General features: G+C 37.6%; 2 protein-coding genes across 12 annotated transcripts in view; one reads left to right on the plus strand and one right to left on the minus strand.

Annotated features, from left to right (window-relative positions):
• Window positions 1-18,752, plus strand: part of MED12L (mediator complex subunit 12L) — a 318,600-nt gene that overhangs the window by 230,827 nt on the left and 69,021 nt on the right. For all 10 annotated transcript variants that reach the window (XM_045812551.2, XM_087870287.1, XM_045812561.2 and 7 more), the window contains 4 exons: window positions 10,250-10,397; window positions 15,396-15,514; window positions 16,168-16,311; window positions 17,136-17,299. In XM_045812551.2, coding sequence (XP_045668507.2) covers window positions 10,250-10,397; window positions 15,396-15,514; window positions 16,168-16,311; window positions 17,136-17,299 — 575 coding nt within the window. The remainder of the gene's footprint in view (window positions 1-10,249; window positions 10,398-15,395; window positions 15,515-16,167; window positions 16,312-17,135; window positions 17,300-18,752) is intronic.
• P2RY12 (purinergic receptor P2Y12) overlaps window positions 1-18,752 on the minus strand; it is a 45,255-nt gene that overhangs the window by 2,520 nt on the left and 23,983 nt on the right. Inside the window, exons 1-2 of one of the 2 annotated variants that reach the window (XM_045812653.2) lie at window positions 9,994-10,130; window positions 1,604-1,769 (exon numbers count right to left, since the gene is read on the minus strand). The gene's annotated coding sequence lies outside the window, so the exon portion shown is untranslated. Of the gene's footprint in view, window positions 1-1,603; window positions 1,770-9,993; window positions 10,131-18,752 lie in introns of those variants that run through there. The other variant, XM_045812663.2, reaches the window with a different exon arrangement.

Below are 18,752 nucleotides of genomic sequence, written 5' to 3' on the forward strand. Positions count from 1 at the left end.
GAAGAGAAACATGGACTGTGCCTTTATTCCTTTCCAGCTTCATTTCCATGCCATTGAGCTTTTTTGTTTCTATTCACAGTCACTTTCCCTGCATTCTCATTATTCCCGGCCTTCATTTGCTCTGATACCATCAAAGTGTTCTAAGGAGAAGTGACTCATAATTGGCTATTAAAAAGTGGGAAGAAATTTGTATAAAATCACTTGTAGAGAATTTTTGTTAAATATTAAATCAGATATAAAACTTTATAATTGGAAGATATTTCTGCCTGCATATTGCTCAGTTATCCAGTCAGCCTCAGACTCATTCTTTAGCTCAAATACTTTAACCCACATATATCTTACTTCTGACTTTGCACATATATTTGAAGTTTTTACATACATTTTGTTGAATATCATTCAATTAAAAAAAAAAACAGTAAACAAAATGAAGTGGTCATCAAGTGGTGTTCTTCAAAACAGCCGGGGCATACTTTCCAGGTATATAGAGTATATAATCATAGCTAAAATAAAATATGAAAACCACATCCGTGTCTGGTTCCCTAGGTTATTATACCACAACCGGTGGCTATAAAAGAAAACTAACACTTTACTTGAATACATTATCTTGCATCTAAGTTTTGAAATTTAAAATGAAATTTGTAATGTTTTTATTTCATCGATGGCAAATGGAATTGATTCTGTATCAGTATTATTCCTAAATATAAGACCTGGTGATGTTCATACATACCCAAATTTTTTATTTTTTTTTATTATTTATTTATTTATTTTTAAAAAAGATTTTATTTATTTATTCAACAGAGATAGAGACAGCCAGCGAGAGAGGGAACACAAGCAGGGGGAGTGGGAGAGGAAGAAGCAGGTTCATGGCGGAGGAGCCTGATGTGGGGCTCGATCCCATAACGCCGGGATCACGCCCTGAGCCGAAGGCAGACGCTTAACCGCTGTGCCACCCAGGCGCCCCCATACATACCCAAATTTTTTTTTAAAAGTCCACATGAAAGACTAAAGTATGGCAAGTAAAGATAATACTAAATCCCCACAAATGTAATATTTCATTGTCTAATTATTGAAAATAAAAGATTCATGTCACAATTGTGACTTCAATTTCACCACCTCCTCCCCAGTTTAAGTTAAAAAAAAATACTAAAGAAAATTCAGTATCAGATTGAGATAAGATGGTAGATTTTAAGCTTCCTTGCTACTGCGGTTTACTCTATTTTGTGCATTCTCTGATATTTTTGGAAATGATGCGTTGGGAATGCTAATTTTGCATGGACTGTATCTTATTTAATGAGTAGTCTTGATATCAAGAGTATCACCTCCATCTGTCTATATTTAAGGCTCACTTTCCACTTGAGGTAAAATAAGACCATTTATATTTTATTTCCATGTTTTGTGTGTGTTTGTATTTAATGAAGAAGTTAGTGGTTGTCTCTAACAGCATTAATACAGCTTGTATTTTAAATTTTATTCCAAATAAGTACATGAATTGGTATCAATTATTATTAAAGGTTTCTAATTTTAAGAAAACTTGACAAACATGTACACACCTATCATCCTGTAAACACACAGATTTGTCAAATACTTTTAGATATAAAGTTACCTGGTTACTCTGTTGATTCAGGAGGATTTAAATGTATCCATTAAGTGGCGTTTAATATGTCCTGCAGAGTGGCATCTGGTATTTTCCTTTCAATGTCTTAGTTTAGTTGTTATAACTCCTTATGATCGAGTATCTGCTGAGTTTTCATCAGTAAATCTTGAGTGTTCTAGAGAGAAAGAGAGGAAGAGAGGACTTCACAGTCAGAAATTACCTTCCAATGCCCTGGACTCAAAGCTGTGCAGACAGTGTATTTCCGTCTGGCCCCTTTTAGGACTTCTGCTTTTATTTCCCCGGGAAATGTGGGGCAGGGTGGGTAAGAATTCATCTTTTAAGAAGCAATTTTAAAATCTTGCTGCTTTTTGCTGAAACCTGCCATAGACTTTGATGCTTTATGAGTTCTTTTCGTTATTGTTCATGCACATGATAAATCCATGTTGAGATCAAGCTTTTTGAAGTCTGCTTCCTGGAGAGGTTGCAGGCTTGCTTTCTCAGATGATTATTTACCTGAAAACATACCGTGCTTAAGCTGGGTGATATATTGCCTTATAACAGGTAATTACATTAACTCGAAATGTGTGCTTGTTACGGATGTTAAGTCTCTTGCTCCTTGTTTTTTTCCTGGTTAATAATGTTATTATTTTAAATCTGTGTTTGATCAAGTCTTTGTACGTGAAACAGTTTCCTCTCATTATAAATTTTAAGATTCCAAAATTACATTAAAAAAGAAAAACAGTTGTCTCCTTTGCCAGACTTATTATATAAAGTGTCTTTCGTGCTTTTCTTAAATAGGATTTAAATATAAACAATTTTTTTGTAACCTTGCTTTGGTTTGGGGGGAATATATCATTAAATAAAGGGATCCCTGTTTCATTAATGCCTTTATGTAAATACTGTTTTTGGTGCTCACACAGACACATACAGTATTTCAAACTATAATGTTCTTTTGTTTCTAGTAGATCCACTTGGGTGAATCTACTGGATTTTGGTTACTTCTTTCTTTGGAGTTTTGAGTCTGTCTGTCGCTGCATGTGTTTAAATCATCTTTGATACCAATTTTCAAAGAGCAGAATAGCAGCTCAGCATCGGCTAAGAAGTTGTGACAAATGCACATTCTTGGGCATGAACCTGGCTCCAGTGACTCAGAAACTCGGGGTGTACCTCTTAGCTATACTTTAATGAAATCCAACTTCCAAGTGAAGCTCATGCACAGTGAAGTTTGAAGATTATGGATTTACACTGCCCTGAGAATTTTGTTGGCATTGAGAGTTTGTAGTTAAGCTATAAATTTGAGTAATTTCAGTCAGACATTCAGTCACATAATGATCCCGATCTGTTAGTCATCTAGAGGTTGATATTAAACTCTTGGAAAAGTGGATATTCTTTTCTTTTTTCTTTTTTTAAAAGATTTTATCTATTTATTTATTTAGAGCAAGAGAGAGAGAGCACGCAGGGGCAGGGCAGAGGGAGAGAGAATCTCAAGCGGAGTCCATGCTGAACATGGAGCCAGCTGTTGGGTTTGATCTCGTGACCTGAGCCAAAACCAGAGTAGATTGCTCAATTGACTGAGCCACCCAGGTGCCCTGGAAAAGTGGGTAGTTTTAAGTTATTTTTGTTTTGAAATTTATTGCAGTTAACAAATTTTAATAGTTGTTAGTTGGTTTGGAGACACAAAATTATACTTTTGGAAAACACTTTTATGCCTATGTACACTTCAGAATAATAATAGCCAACATTTGACCCCTTATATTGTCATGACTTATTTTACGATCTCAGTTACTCTCTGAAGAGTATTATTTCGTACTATTTCCATTCTCTGCATGATGGAAACTGAGGAGCAGAGCAGTGAAGTTAGAGACCCCATGCTAACCCATGACGTCTGATCTCAGAGCCTACATTTGTAACCATTGTGCTGTAGAAATCCTCCTCATCTCACAGTCTGCACAAGCCCCCTTCCCCGCCCTGAGGCCCAGGAGCGAGAGGTAAATGTCATGAATGAAATAGTCGTATTCTTTTCAAGAAAATAGAAGTCATACTTGCCGGTACAGCAAATTGTAAACTTTAGTCTAAAGGATGTTTATGAAGTATTTTTAAGATTTCATATGAAACAAGGCTTGTGAAAAAAAAATCATGATTGATTTCAACAGATTAATATGCCATATAAATGAACACTACTTTAGGATACAGAAATCGTACTACTTTCTGAAGAATTTGTTTCCAAATTCCTAGAAGGCTATGACTAGGGATTTGAGGGGTGAATGAAAGCTTCCAGCTCTTGGTCTAAATGAACTGGCCTTTGACTTTCACTTAGAACCATACCTATCTGTAGGCCACTTGACTCTGAAAGTGACTAAAATCTTTAGGTGAGAAGCCTTTCAGATTATAAAAGTACACTGTTAACCCTTGAACAACATGGGGGTTAGGGGCTATAGTAGTTGAAAATTTGCACAGAACTTAATTTTTTTTTTAAGTTTGAAATTGATGTTTCGTTGATATATGCATATAACTTTTGACTTTTCCAAAAACCTATTAGTAGCCCATTGTTGGTGGAATTACTGATAATGTAAGCAGTTGATTAACATGTATTTTGTATGTTATATGTGTTATATAGTGTATTACAATAAAATAAGCTAGAGGAAGATGTTATTAAGAATATCTTAAGAGAAAATACATTTATAGTACTTACTGTATTTATTGATAAAATCTGCACGTAAGTGGACCCACAAAATTCAAACCTGTATTTTTCAAGGGTCAAGTATATTATCTTACCAATTGAAGTAGATCAAGTTGTGCACTTCAGTCTCAATAAGAACAGCATGTGCAGTTTGTAATTGTCTGTGTTACCATTGGAGAGGACTAATTTTGATTTGGTTTATTTCTGTGATTGAGATGACTTAGAAAAATGAATTTATACCCCAGAATTTTTACATGTAAGTGGTTTAATTGGTTTACTTATTTTGCCACATCTGTTAATGGTAGTCTGCTCATCTGAAAAATATTTACTTCAGCTGGGATTACTCTGAACTCAAGAGAGCCATGTCTTGAACTGGTAGGACCCGGTGGTCCTTGTGGAACCAGATTAGCGCCAGAGGACGGAGATGTAATTGAGACATTTGATTAGGTCTCAGGCTGTTTTAGTTGTAACATTTTATGGTTTCAGAATGTGGTCATTTTGACATTAGTTGATGTTGTGTTTCAATACATGCATTTTAAGGCAGTTCTTACATAATCGAGTGGTTTCACCTATTAAGAGTATAGAAATTTAGGTTATATATTAGATGCCACAAGTAAGGAGTCCTGGGTTTGGGGTAGTTAGTAAAAGATAATGCTATGTTGATCCAATTATTTGTCATCCCTGGCTTGATTGTTTTGCTTTTGAAAGCAGAGAACTTTGTGTGTGTGTGTGTGTGTGTGTGTGTGTGTGTGTGTGTGTGTGTGTGGTCAACCCCACTGACATTCATTGCATTGTGCTCCTAGGATACATTGAGCCTGTTGGATAAAGCTGTCATTTCAGCCATACCATGGGCTATAAGCTATTGTAGAACAAAAGTTTCCTATATAAATCTAATAAAAGGAGTCTCCTATTTTCTGAATTTAAAGAAGTTACTCCATTTTAGGTAATGAATGAGAAGACGCTGCTAATTTCTTGTTCCTCTGACACAGCCTCCCCATGCATGTCACTCCCTTCTTACACCCCTGCCCAAGGCTTATCACTCATGTAACATTTATTTGAAGTTAATTCATTCTAAACAGAATAAAGTGACATATTGAAAGACTAAGCTAAAAGAAATAATTTTTTAGGCCTCTGAACAGTTTTCATTTAAATAGGTTAAAGCACAATTTTTATATGAAAAATAGATGAACTAAAGCACAATTTTTATGTCAATCACTCTGTTGTTTTTAAAAAGTATTTTGTTTTTAAGATTTATTTATTTTTTTTTGAGAGAGCCTGTACATCCTGGCGGTGGGGAGGGGCAGAGGGGCGGGGAGAGAGTCTTAAGCGTACTCTGTGCTGAGTGTGGAGCCAGACACGGGGCTCCATCTCATGATTTTGAGATCACGACCTGAGCCAAAATCTGAGATTCGGATGCTTAACGAACAGCGCCTCCCAGGGATCCCTTAAAATGTGGTTTTTACTACTTTTCTGGGAGTTGGGGTGGGGTACTCTGTGCACTTTATTTACAGAGTGTTGGGAAGTATGAAATGCTGTATTTTGTTTTATTCGGAGGACCATTGCATTCACTTCATCTATTTTGTCTTAGTGTTTGGAAGAAAAGGAAGCACATCTAGAGTGGGATTCCTTTTTAAATCTCTTTTTAAAAAGAACATTAATTTATTAATTTTGAAATTCCGTGATTATTGGGGCACTGTAGAAATACCAGGAAGTATGAATGAGGTAAAAGGAGAATAAACATCTCTGATTATCTCATATCTGTTATCACATCTTATGAACACACGCATGTTTTGGCAACATTTCTAATCACTTATGTTTTGGTGATGACTTAGAAGAGATTTCATTTCATTCAGTTAACTCCAGTTCTTCCTTCTAAGGGTATTTGGCTCAAGAGATCTATTTTAATTTCTGTAGTACTACAAGCCTTCTAGGGCTTTTTGGACATGTATCCCCCTAGTTTCTTGATCACTAGTCTTTGTGAGTGTCAGATATTTTCTGGAGAAAAAGAGAAATTGATCCTGGGGATGCAATTTTCAGAAGTTAGTTTATAGGTGAGATGACCTGTCCAACCTAAGCACAACAGCGGGCTGGCATGAGAGGGGTGGCTAGACTTCTATGGACTGTCCAGTTGATTCTCTTTTCTGCCCAACAAGTCTGTCCTTCAGGGTATAAATAAGAGAGTAATTCTTTGGTACTGATCTCCAGTCATTGATATTACTTACAACTATGCAGCTTGAGGGGTTTTAATACCTAGTTGAAGGAGCAGAACTCATTGATACCTTTGGAAATATTTGGTCCATTTTCTAAGGTTGACCTTGTTCTCATGTAGTATGAATTGCTACTTGAAGACATATTTTTGACAAGTACAAAAAGTTGATATAAATTTTGTAAGCCAGTGAAAAACAGTTGCTTTTAAACTATCTCTGCCTTTCCTCTTTGAAGACCAGTAACAGCTATCATGATATACCTAAAAATATTAATATCAGACACAAATATGGTCTTCAGGCCCCATGTAGAGGCTGATGGTGGTTCTTTTGCAGCTAAAGCCATGTTGCTCTTGCTTTTTAATTTCTTCCACTCACTCTCAACTCTTCGCTCTGCTTCTGGCCCAACTCCCGGAGCAGATGAGGGCCAATGAACTGATACAAGATTCTTCAGTTTCCTTATTTCTTTATCTCCAAATTTCCCTGTATTATTCTCACCAGTTTTCTTTTTCCTCTGTGTGTAAGTCGAAAGTTGTCCCTGTCTTCTTTCCACGTTAATCCAAACATGCAGCCATTGTTTTCTACCTTCATTATGAGTTATCTACCCCCGCCCCCCAAACTGGATTTCCTTCATGGAGATTCCTTTCTCTGAAACATCGTTGGTTATCCTAATATATCTTTCCTCCCCCACCTTTCAAGCTTCATGCCCAACTACTAGTAAGTGTGGGTTACTTCCCTCACCTTTACCATTTCACCATCTACTCTTACTACAACCCTGTTTCCGGCTTTCTGTCCCCTACTACTCTAGAGAAACTTCTCTTTTGAGGCTCGTAAGTAGTTTTTTGTTTTTTGTTTTTTTTTTTTTTTTAGTACTCAAGTCAGAGAGGCAACATCCATTGTAATTTCTTACTGCATTTGACACTGTTGATGGCCCCCAATGTTAAATGTCCCCTGACTTCTGTGACTTTCACTTGTCCATTCATCTTATTAATTATGGAGAGTATGTGTGCGTCATCTGATGGCTCATTTATCTCCTTCATATCTCTGCTCTCTTGGTTCTTCCCTCCCTCCCAAAGAGAACATATTGCTCTTATCCCTAACAGCATATATTAAGTACCTAATTAGTGCCTTCTAAGGAGAATATAATGTGAATAAAACAGACCTGGGATTCTCCCTCACAAACTGACAGTCTAGCAGGGAGGGACATTAAACTAGTAGATCAAAAGTGAATTACCCTGTGGCAAGTGCTCCAAAGGCTCTCCTCCCTTCCCCACTCCTCCTGTGCTGAGGGCTTTCACTAACTGAGGTGACAGTGAGGGACCTGAGGCTGTAATTGTGCACAGCACTTAGTGCGTTGAGGGGCAGCCTGTCGAGAGTATTTTAGGTGGCAGGAGGAGCAACAGCAAAGGAAGGAAGTACCCTCAGTGTCTTGAGGAAATGTTGAGTAACGCAGTCCAGTGTGGAACTGGGGTGCATGCAAGTGAGAAGTGGAACTGTAGAAATCTGAATGGACAGCAGTGGGGCAGTGGCGTCTGTCTGATAATGCTGCTAAGCGGTTTACATCATCTCAGTTATTCTTACAAAAATCTTAAAAGGGTGGCATTAGCCCATTTTTCAGGGGAAGAATCTGAGGCCCAGAAAGGCTTATTAGGACAGAAAGCCTCAAAGGACCATGGAGTTCACAAATGGCACAACCTGAATTGAGTCACAGCTCTGTCCTACCCTGAGCTCTCTCCTACCTGTTACTGGTACAGGTGAAGCCATAGTATTGATGTGTCTGTGACGAGCTCTGCAAATGCTACTTTCGTGACACTGAATCTGTGCTCCTCCTGGACAGGGACCATTTGTCGTTTCTCAGGGTTCCTAGCATCTTGTCTTCCCATAAGTAGGTACTCTAAAAGCAGTTGTTCAGTAACCTTGCTGACTTCTTTCCATCACTCATCACACAGAAGTTTACATTAGAACTGTTTGACTGAAAACAATTGCCAGGACACATGACTGGCACTGTCTGAGGGTTGTGGGTTTTTTTTGTTTTTTTTTTAATAAGATTTTATTTTTTATCTGAGGGATGGGGAGAGAGGGGGAACGCACCAGCAGGGGAAAGGGTAGAGGGAGAGGGAGAAGCAGACTCCCCACTGAGCAGGGAGCCAGACGTGGGGCTGGGTTCCAGAACACCCAGATCATGACCTGAGCTGAAGACAGGTGCTTAACTGACTGAGCTACCCAGGTGCCTCCCCTGCCTGAGTTTTGTACAGTTTTCTCCATCTCCTCCTGTTCCCTTCCAGGGCTCATATGTACACATCCCACCAGACAAAAAAAAAGAAAGATATCAGTAATGCTCTGTAATGACAACAAAAATTGGAGATTACTAAGCAGCTCAGATCATTCAGGTGTGCAATGAAATGTGGGAATCACTATCTGTTTTGACTTTATCCTGTGATTAGATCTGTCTTTTAAAACCTCGGAGGAGATTTGGATATTCAGAATACAAAATAATAACAACTTCTAGAAGATACCTGCTCCTAGCTCTTTTTTTTTTTTCTTTTTTAAAGAAGCAAATTTGAACACCTGAAACATTACTGATTATTCCTGCACAGGGTAGCAAGATGGATCATCAGGGTTTACAAATTCGTGTTTCTAGGAGTGTGTAATAGAAGAGGAATCAATGCAAAGAAAAGTGGTGACCTGATGGAAAGTGACAGAAGCTGAGAGAGAAAACAGGCTCTTATTTCAAGAGGACAGAAGCAAGCTGCAACTTTGTGCAGAGTGCAGAGTTTTTGTTTTGTTTTATTTTTTAAATAAGTCAAGCGAAGCTTAGAATACTCCGAGTCTCAAGGCTTTTGCTCTTTTTTGTAGCCATTCTGAACACAGTACAGTTAATCTTCCCTCGGAAATAGTCTTTGCTCATGCAAGCTCCTTAGAATTAGATACTGTTAGGAAGGATAAGTGCCTAACATGGGCAAACATGTACAAAAAACTATGAAAAGGGGTTGTACTGAGACAGAGCTTGGAATTTTATGAAGAAAATGGAAGAGTATAGGATGTGTTCAGTGGTATGTATGTGTTTTTGTTATGCTGTCTCTAAGTTATTTCTTTTCCCTTGTGGGAAAAATAGTGCTTGAATTTACTGTGTCTGTGGGGCAGGGGCGGAGGTGGTCCAGTAGAGGAAGGTGGTGCAGAACATGTGTGCATTTCCAGTTATTTGCCTCACACCTAATGAGACCTACCTTCTTTACCGTTTTGTCATTTGGAAATAAATATACATACACCTCACACAGTCATTTTGGAAGCCAATGGAACATTTTTCTTTCCCTCAAAGTACCTGAGGGTCCTAGCAAGATCATTTTTTAAAAAAATATAAAATATTTAATGATGCCATATATAGAAAACCAAGCTTGCTAAGAAATAACATTTTCCGTAAGGAAGACGTATGACTAGATAATATGTAATATGATGTGAAATTATTACCATGTCAAATTTTAAACAATGAAAAGTTTTCAAGAGTCAAAACTTACTCTGTAGGGTACGCCCACATCAAATGCTTCTATTAAGACTTCAGGTCAGTTGACACTTTTTTTTTTAAACTTTAGCAAGTTCCAAACTGGAAAAACAAGGGTGTTGCCAGTGGAGGTTGAGGTGAATTGAAAGGTGGGCGGGATGCCACCAGCGCAAGCCAGCATGGAGATGCTGTGGTTAGTGCATTTCATGGATGTGAAATGCAACCCCACCCCTGCAAACAAGGGTTTCAAAATGTTTTTTTCTGTTTTTCAGGATGAATCTTCAAGTCATGAATGTAACCAGCGCACAATCCTTCTTTATGGAGTGGGCAAAGAGCGTGACGAAGCGAGGCATCAGTTGAAGAAGATTACCAAAGATATTTTGAAAATCCTAAATAAGAAGAGCACCACAGAGACAGGGGGTAAAGAGCCTTAATGCATTTGCTCCCATTGTGCTGTCTTTTGCCCTTCCTCTTAGCACAGTCTTTATCAGAGTCCTACATGGCACTGTCACCAGAGTGTTTCCTCTCCTGAATGACTGTCATATTGAAATATGAATAAGCACATTGAAATTTTAAGGCCTTGGTTCCATTTATAGTATTCCTTTTATTAAAATACCATGTTGTATAGATAGATATAGGTAATTTTAATTTTCTTCTCTCTTTTTTTTTTCATTCTTCCCAAATTTTCTACAGTAAGCATAAGTGAAGTACTAAAGAAGGATTTGGATAACCCTTAGTCTGGAAAAGTTCCATTTCTTCAATTCTTTACCATCCTTTTTTTTTTTTTTTTTTAAGATTTTTATTTATTTGACAGAGAGAGAGAGAGTACAGATGGAGGGAGAAGCAGGCTCCCTGATGAGCAGGGAGCCCAATGTGGGGCTTGATCCCAGGACCCTGGGATCATCACCTGAGCCGAAGGCAGATGCTTAACTGAGCCACCCAAGGCGCCCCTTTACCATCCTTATTTAAGCTCATAGGTTGCCTGTGTACTCACATTGGCACGGTAATTGAAAATCATGGCAGTGTAGTTGGTGATCTTGTTTTACATTATTCAGATGAGTAATTGTAATAGGTAGTGGTGGCAACCCATAACACCAAATGATTTCGACTAATGAAGAAAATTGGGTCTTTGCTCTATAACGCTTTCTTTACTTGGAATAGTCTTTTCCCATGCTCTTGACATAGTTTTTTACAGTGAAGCTATGCCTTTATATTATGTCACCACATTGCATAATTGGAATTCTGTAATTATCCACTTCACATTTGCCTAATCACTCTTTTTAAGGATTGTTTATTTTATCAGACAGTCATAAGATTTAAAATATGATATCATTATATATACTTCACTACTATTACTGGTGTTTATTTCTTTATTATGTAAATAAACAAAGAAAAAAAAGTTTGGATTTTCCCTATGCAAACAGTGTTCTTCCTTCACATGGCATAAACTGCTCTAGGAACCCTGTTTGTTGGCCAGTACAAAATACATATGTTTTTATGAACCTCTTCACAGGGCCTCTACTCTTTAGACTCTAACCAGGTGATTTTCTAGAACTCACCCATACTAGATCTTTGCTAGAGAAAAGTGCAGATAGAACTAATACAAATAGCTCTGTGTCCTCTCCATCGGTAGCGGAGCACATGCACAAACGAGGTATGAAGGCCACATGCTTTTCAGTGTGAATGTGGTGTTGCAGGTGTCTGTTGTTTGAGGCAATCGTCTTTAGAACATAATGGAAGAGTTACTTCAGGTGATTTACAACAGTTCCCTGACTCCCCTCCCTTCCAAGGCCACTGAAGGATCTTGTACCAACTGGCCCTGTGAGGGAACAACCAAGAGTTGTGGATGGGAAATGAAACCTTGTTGTTATTGGCCTGTCATTCTCAAGCTTGGTTTTAAAAAAACAAACAAAAACCCAGAAACAAAGAACCTGCTCTAAGAAAAACTGTTGATCTGTTGTTTTGCTGTTTCTCTCTGTTAGAAAAAAAGAGGAAATGGATTGCATGTAGAAGGTTGAATTTAGAAGCACTATAGCTAGCGAAGAGATTTGAAACTTCTTTTTGTGTACTTGGAAATCGGGTGGCCACTGTCTTCTTTAGAAGGGTCAGTAATACATGTTTCATCAAAATTAATTTTAGAGAGTCTTCCCTGATCTTATGGCATTTTTGGGCTTTGAGGGCTGAGAGGAGTCGGGAGGGGAAGGAAACAATGCGGTGTCCTTTTTTGTTGAGCCTACTTCCTTCCTTCACGATGAATGTTTAATGCCAGACTACATACAGTCTATCCTATCTTTGTACCAGTCTCTTAAATAGGCAGTTCTTACTTACGGACTCACAAAGAGGAAAATCATTGTTGTTTCATGCTACTTTTTGAGATATGAGCAGTCAAACCATCACTGTGGAGAGAGATTTGCAATGGGGATGTTTGTCTTTCCCTCATTTTATTTTTAATTTTCTAAAGATTTATTTATTTTGGAGAGTGAGAAAGCGTGCAGGAGCGGGGTGGGGGGAAGAGCAGAGGGAGAGAAACTCAAGCAGACTCCACCCTGAGTGGGAAGCCCACCCAGGGGCTCGATCCCACAACCCCTAGATCATGACCTGAGCCGAAACCAAGAGTCAGATGCTCAGCCCACTGAGTCACCCTGGTGCCCCTCTCTTTCCCTCATTTTAGATGAAATTCCTCAATCAGAAATATGTTAATTTGGGCTATAGTGAGCTGTCTTCTGATAGTTTAGGTCACAACTTAAAGCCTGGTATGCTCACCAGAAGCTAGCTAGCTGTACCTCTGATTAATGGTGATTTGCCCACTGTTTCAGCAAAGAGGAGAACTGGTAGGGCAGGGAAACAGAGCTTTGTTAGTGTGTATTTGATTTCTGGCTACATAGAAAAGTATGGTTCTGAGGAACTGATTAGAAGTGTTCTCACATCAGCCAGGCCTTCTATGGGAGTTCAAATAACACTTCCCAGTTGAGTATGGTCAGTCTTCATTTTCCATTTACATTGGCTAGTCATCGTTGGTCGTCAGTGTTGTTTTGTTTTTGTTTTTTTTTTTAACATTAATGAAGTTTACAATGACAGGAAAGGCCAAAATTTCCAGGATTTAAAGATTTTTTTTTTAAAAAGGAAAACCAAAAATAAGCAAGAGCAATAAAATGTATTATGAAGGCAAATTAACATAAAAGAAGTAAGGAGAAACCATGGATTATGACTACATTGTTATTTGTGTAAATATCATTAAAATAAAGTAGTCCATTGAGAACCACCACTAATTTCTTTTTTTTTTTTTTTTTAAAGATTTTATTTATTTATTCGACAGAGATAGAGACAGCCAGCGAGAGAGGGAACACAAGCAGGGGGAGTCGGAGAGGAAGCAGCAGGCTCACAGCGGAGAAGCCTGATGTGGGGCTCGATCCCATAACGCCGGGATCACGCCCTGAGCCGAAGGCAGACGCTTAACCGCTGTGCCACCCAGGCGCCCCAGCCACCACTAATTTCTTAAGTTAAAAAAAAAAGAATCTAAATTGCCAAGAACCCAATTGTATGAGGTTTTAAGAAGTTAGCTACAGGCGGCACCTGGGTGGCTCAGCTGTTAAGCATCTGCCTTTGGCTCGGGTCATGATCCCAGGGTCCTGGGATCGAGCCCTGCATTGGGCTCCCTGCTTGGCGGGAAGCCTGCTTCTCCCTCTCCCACTCCCCTTGCATGTGTTCCCTCTCTTGCTGTCTCTCTCTGTCAAACAAATAAAATCTTAAAAAAAAAAAAAAAAAAGTTAGCTACATGTAAGTAAAATAGAGCCTATTTAGTATAAACCAAAAAAAAATGCATTTGTGAATTCTCATGCTGGCTGTTCTTCCACAAGTGTGTTATTTTTGCTCGTTTATTTGTTTTGGTCCCAGGAAGGACTGATTAAATATGTTCACTTCACTTCTATCGCATATTGTACCCGAGACCATTCATGTGAGTTTTCAGCCTTAGATCAATGATGTTAGCTCATGAAAAATTCAAAACTTGAATATTTTAAGCCTCCTTATTACACGTGGGCAGCTATATAGAAGTCAAACGACCACACTTAATTTGAGAATAGATATTGAAAATCAAAAAGGTTGAATGGACTTACTCTTTGCATTAGATTTGGTGTTGTTTAACAAAAGTGGCACAGTCTTGTACCTTCTGTTACTCATCACCTTTTAATTCTGTGTGCTCTGCTATCAGGGTTTGTTCGCTTTAGGAAATAAAACACCATGGTGTGTGCATGCCTGTGCGTACACCTATAAACTACACTTACTTGTATTTGAAAGAAAATCTCTTCTCATGTTATTTTCTAAAGCCACTATGTTTGCCTTCAGCAAAATCTTTTTGCATTCAGTGAAATCCCCGTGTCTTTAATAGAAAAATCTGTAAAGTGACCCTTGCTCTCTGAAAGTAAACTTTCCCAAATAAGAAGATAGGAGTAATGAAGCTGCCGTCTCAGTAGCCTTAGACTACTTAGAATCATGGTATTAGAAATGATCACACAGATCATATAATCCGACCTTTCTGGGTTTTTTTAGATTTGTCTTTATAAATTCATATATTTAAGGTAGGATCTGATTCTTTTTGGATCTTATCCTTAGAACTGTGGAGAAGAACAAGAGTCCCCCTGGGATACGTAGTGCTCACAATTTTTTTTTTTAATTTTCTTTAAACTTCTTTATGCTAAATTGATAAATGCAGCACTTTCCCATTATGTGGATTGATTTAATTCCTTGCTACCCCTGAAAGAATTTAAAATTGGATAAATTTCCTTTTTTTTTTTTTTTTAAACATATTTAACTGTTTGCGAGAAATATCATGGTAAATGTCCTAACAAGATGCCAGTAAAGTTTCTATTATGTCAGTGTGACCCTGGGTGATTTTTTTTTCCCCCTTTCCTTGTTTTCATTTTATTTTAAGAGAAGTGTTTATAGAGGTACTTCCATTAATAGCCAAAATCTGGAAACTACTCACTAGGATAAATAAATGAATGGTGGTATATCACACATTAGTATACTATCCATGAATGGGAATTACTCATTTTTAGAACAAGTTAAAATTGCCTCAATGGTATGGATCAATTCTCAGACGCATATTGTTGAGTGAAAGCTGCTGGGTGTGAAAAGTATGTCTCCTGTGGTTCCAAAGTGGGCAGTACTTATCCAAGCCTTTAGAAGAAGTCAGGATCTTGATCCCCTGGGGCAGAGAGGTGACAAGGAGGAGCCCGAGGAGGTATTTAGGTTTCTGGTATGTGATTTTGTGATTTGAGTCTCATTACATGAGTTTACTTTGTAGAAATTCATAGTTTGTGCACTTCTCCATATGTGCCATACTTCAATAAAAAGTATCCCCTGAAAAAGTCAAGAGCTTCTATTAAATGCAAAGTAATATATCCACTGTATATTTAGTTGGAGATGAAGGACCAAAGGCCAGGAAGAACAAACAGGAAGCATTTCCGACACTGGAGACCGTGTTCACAAAACTTCAGCTCCTTTCATATTTTGATCAGCATCAAGTGACGTCTCAGGTAGCTGTTCAAAGCTGTGTGTTATGCATTTGGAATATTCATATTTACTTACAAATTTCTTTTATGCAATATATGTTTTGGGCGTTATTTGTTTGCATAGATAAGTTTTAAAACATATTTGGAATCATCTCATACTATTGAGTAGTTCAGTTTTAAGTGTCAGGTTACCTTCTTCAGAGAAATTAATTTTTATCACAGATACTTTCGCCTTACGATAATAGTCAACACTGTATCAAATGCTCCCTAATAAAATATTTACATTATTACATTTTGGTCCTACATTGCTATGGTGAGGGGTAAATCTGTTGATGACTAAGATAAAATACTCTCTAAATGAGAAAAAAACCAGATCTGTGTTGTTTTACAAATCCACTGATACTCAGCTGTTCTCTAGAAATTAATGAGCATTCGTAGTTGTTCTACCATTAAGATAGGTTAAGATCTTAATGACCGCTTGGCTTATTCCTTCAAATTATAGTTGTAGTAAGGAAGTTACTGGATTTGTATATAGTTTTGGTTTCTGTGGAAATATGTTTAACTTTCTTCTAAGTAGAATATATAAATTCAAATTTCTTGCTTAAAAAATTAAAATAATTTTGAATATTGATCTTACGATTATTTTCAATTTTGTTTGTTTGTTTTTGGTTGCCCAGATCTCTAACAATGTGCTGGAACAAATCACAAGCTTTGCTTCAGGAACATCCTATCATCTCCCTTTGGCTCACCATATTCAGCTTATCTTTGATCTTATGGAGCCAGCGCTGAACATCAATGGACTAATTGACTTCGCAATACAGGTGTTTCTCTCGTTTTTAGGAAAGCAAACCTGCTAGGCATCATATAGTTCAAAATGAGCAACCCAGTGCATTTTTAATAGTAGAGACATTCTGAATCAATAGTATCCAACTAGTATTTTAATTTCAGCCGTGTTCATAGTTTTCAATTAAATAATTATAATTGGCGCTAAGATATGTATTAGTCCTTTAAAAATGTGAGGGTTTTGAGGATTTATTTTTGTCTTTTGTATAAGGCAAGGTGAAAGCTTATTTATTATTTATTATAGAGTATATTTTAGGTTAAGAGGAAAAAAAGCAAAACCTTACAATTTGATTTGTCCCATTAAATTTCTTATACACATACTTGAGTTCATTTATTATCTTGCTTTTAGTGAATAGAAATAAAACTTGTTTTCTATTATTGAAGATGTTTCATTAATAACAAGAAAGTAATGACAAATGACTTCTGTCTTCTTGAGAAGGGAAGAGAGGAAAAACTGAGAGGTGGGGATGTTCTCTGAAATCATCTGGTCTAGAACTTTGGGCTGCCATCAAGTTTTGGTAGCTGTTTGAGTGTTGAATACTTTCTGATTGTATGTACCCTGATGTCTAGACAGAGCAAAAACTGTAGAACTTGGCAAGGGACTAAAAATAAAAACCAGTTTAACTCACTGGGGCTTGTTTTCTCACACTGTAGTTGTGTGTGCATACGGTCCTGGGACAGGATAATGGGTGAGATAAAATGGTATTAGAATGACTCAGTGTATCTGTGGCCTGTGAAAATAAATGTTTTTCCTATTCATTTTGGCAGCTACATGTTTATTCACTCTTTTCTTCCATTGTAGCTGCTAAATGAACTGAGTGTTGTGGAAGCCGAACTGCTCCTGAAATCGTCCAGCCTGGCAGGCAGTTACACGACGGGACTGTGTGTGTGCATTGTGGCTGTTCTCAGGCGGTACCATAGCTGTCTCATCCTGAATCCCGATCAGACAGCCCAGGTGTTTGAAGGGTTGGTATATAAAACATCATGTTTGTTTTTCCCATTAGTGTTTTCTATGATTAATTTGTGATAGAATATCATAATGGTTTTAAGAGGAAAAATAGTACAGGTGTTTGTTTCAATTTAAAAGATAGAGTTAAAGGCTACTTTTGCCAGAAAATATTTATCAGAGAAGGAGATGTAAGCATGAAAACTGTGTTCTCTTAATAGAGGGGCCTTCCTTTCCTGCCCCTCTTTTCTAGGAATATGAGCCAGTCATTTACAACACTGTGTCATTTGCTGCCCCAAACCATGGCTTATTATGAATGATGAGCAAGTGACAGCCGCTTCGTTGTTGTAATTTCAGTTTATATTCAAGACCAAATGAGCTGTGCACGCATTGTTATTTTCGATATTGGCTTCTTCAATTTCATTTGTTTTAGAAACTAAATACATCTTGACAGAAGTTAATCTAGAACAAATGACTTTCTTGTTTCTTAGTCTGTTTCTGGTTTGTTTGAACTGCGGGGTGAAGTTTTCTTCACTGTCACTCATGAAGTTGGACCAAGCATTAGAGGCTGAGGTTACAGGGACAAGTGGAATGTAGTGACGAAACACTCGTGTGGATCTCCTGTCTGTCTACTGCAGACGTCTTTCTCTAGGGCTTTATATATATTAAAACAACAACAGCAAAAAACACCTCTTTTTCTGACATTTTCTTCCTGGATTTAAAACATGGGGTTCTTTGGTTCCATGGTACTTTTTTTTTTTTTTTTTGTAATCTAGCACATGCAATCAATTTATAATCTATTCTAGAGTGCCATCCATTTAACAGAAGCTTTCTTTGGAAAAGGAAATGCTACCACATTAATAGTACACTTAGACTATTAAATGAAATCTCAAACATTCCAGATATTTTTAAAAGTTTGAAAATAAACATTTTAGAGTTCAGGAAATATGGGACTACCTAATTGCCCTCAACTACCCTATAAAATTGCATAATTAGGGGCGCCTGGGTGGCACAGCGGTTAAGCGTCTGCCTTCGGCTCAGGGCGTGATCCCGGCGTTCTGGGATTGAGCCCCACATGAGGCTCTTCTGCTATGAGCCTGCTTCTTCCTCTCCCACTCCCCCTGCTTGTGTTCCCTCTCTCGCTGGCTGTCTCTATCTCTGTCAAATAAATAAATAAAATCTTTAAAAAAAAAAATTGCATAATTAGTACCATTTACAAATCAGGAAACTGAGACTCGGGTCTTTTAAATGAAATGTTTGGTGAAGCGATGTACTTAACGTTGCATAGCTAATAAATCTCCCAGATTGCTTAAAGTTATTCTAAGTAGGAGCTTAGATTTATACTATGCTCCTTGATTTATACTGTGCTTTCTAAACTGTTTGGAAACCCATTACTTAGTCATGAAATGAATATTATTATAGGTTTTGACACATTTCATTTTTGTTATTTTGAAATTTATTTTAGTATCATTT

Source organism: Ursus americanus, chromosome 20, assembly GCF_024610735.1.
Source record: "Ursus americanus isolate L20-20 chromosome 20, mUrsAme1.1.p, whole genome shotgun sequence".
Lineage (NCBI taxonomy): Eukaryota > Metazoa > Chordata > Mammalia > Carnivora > Ursidae > Ursus > Ursus americanus.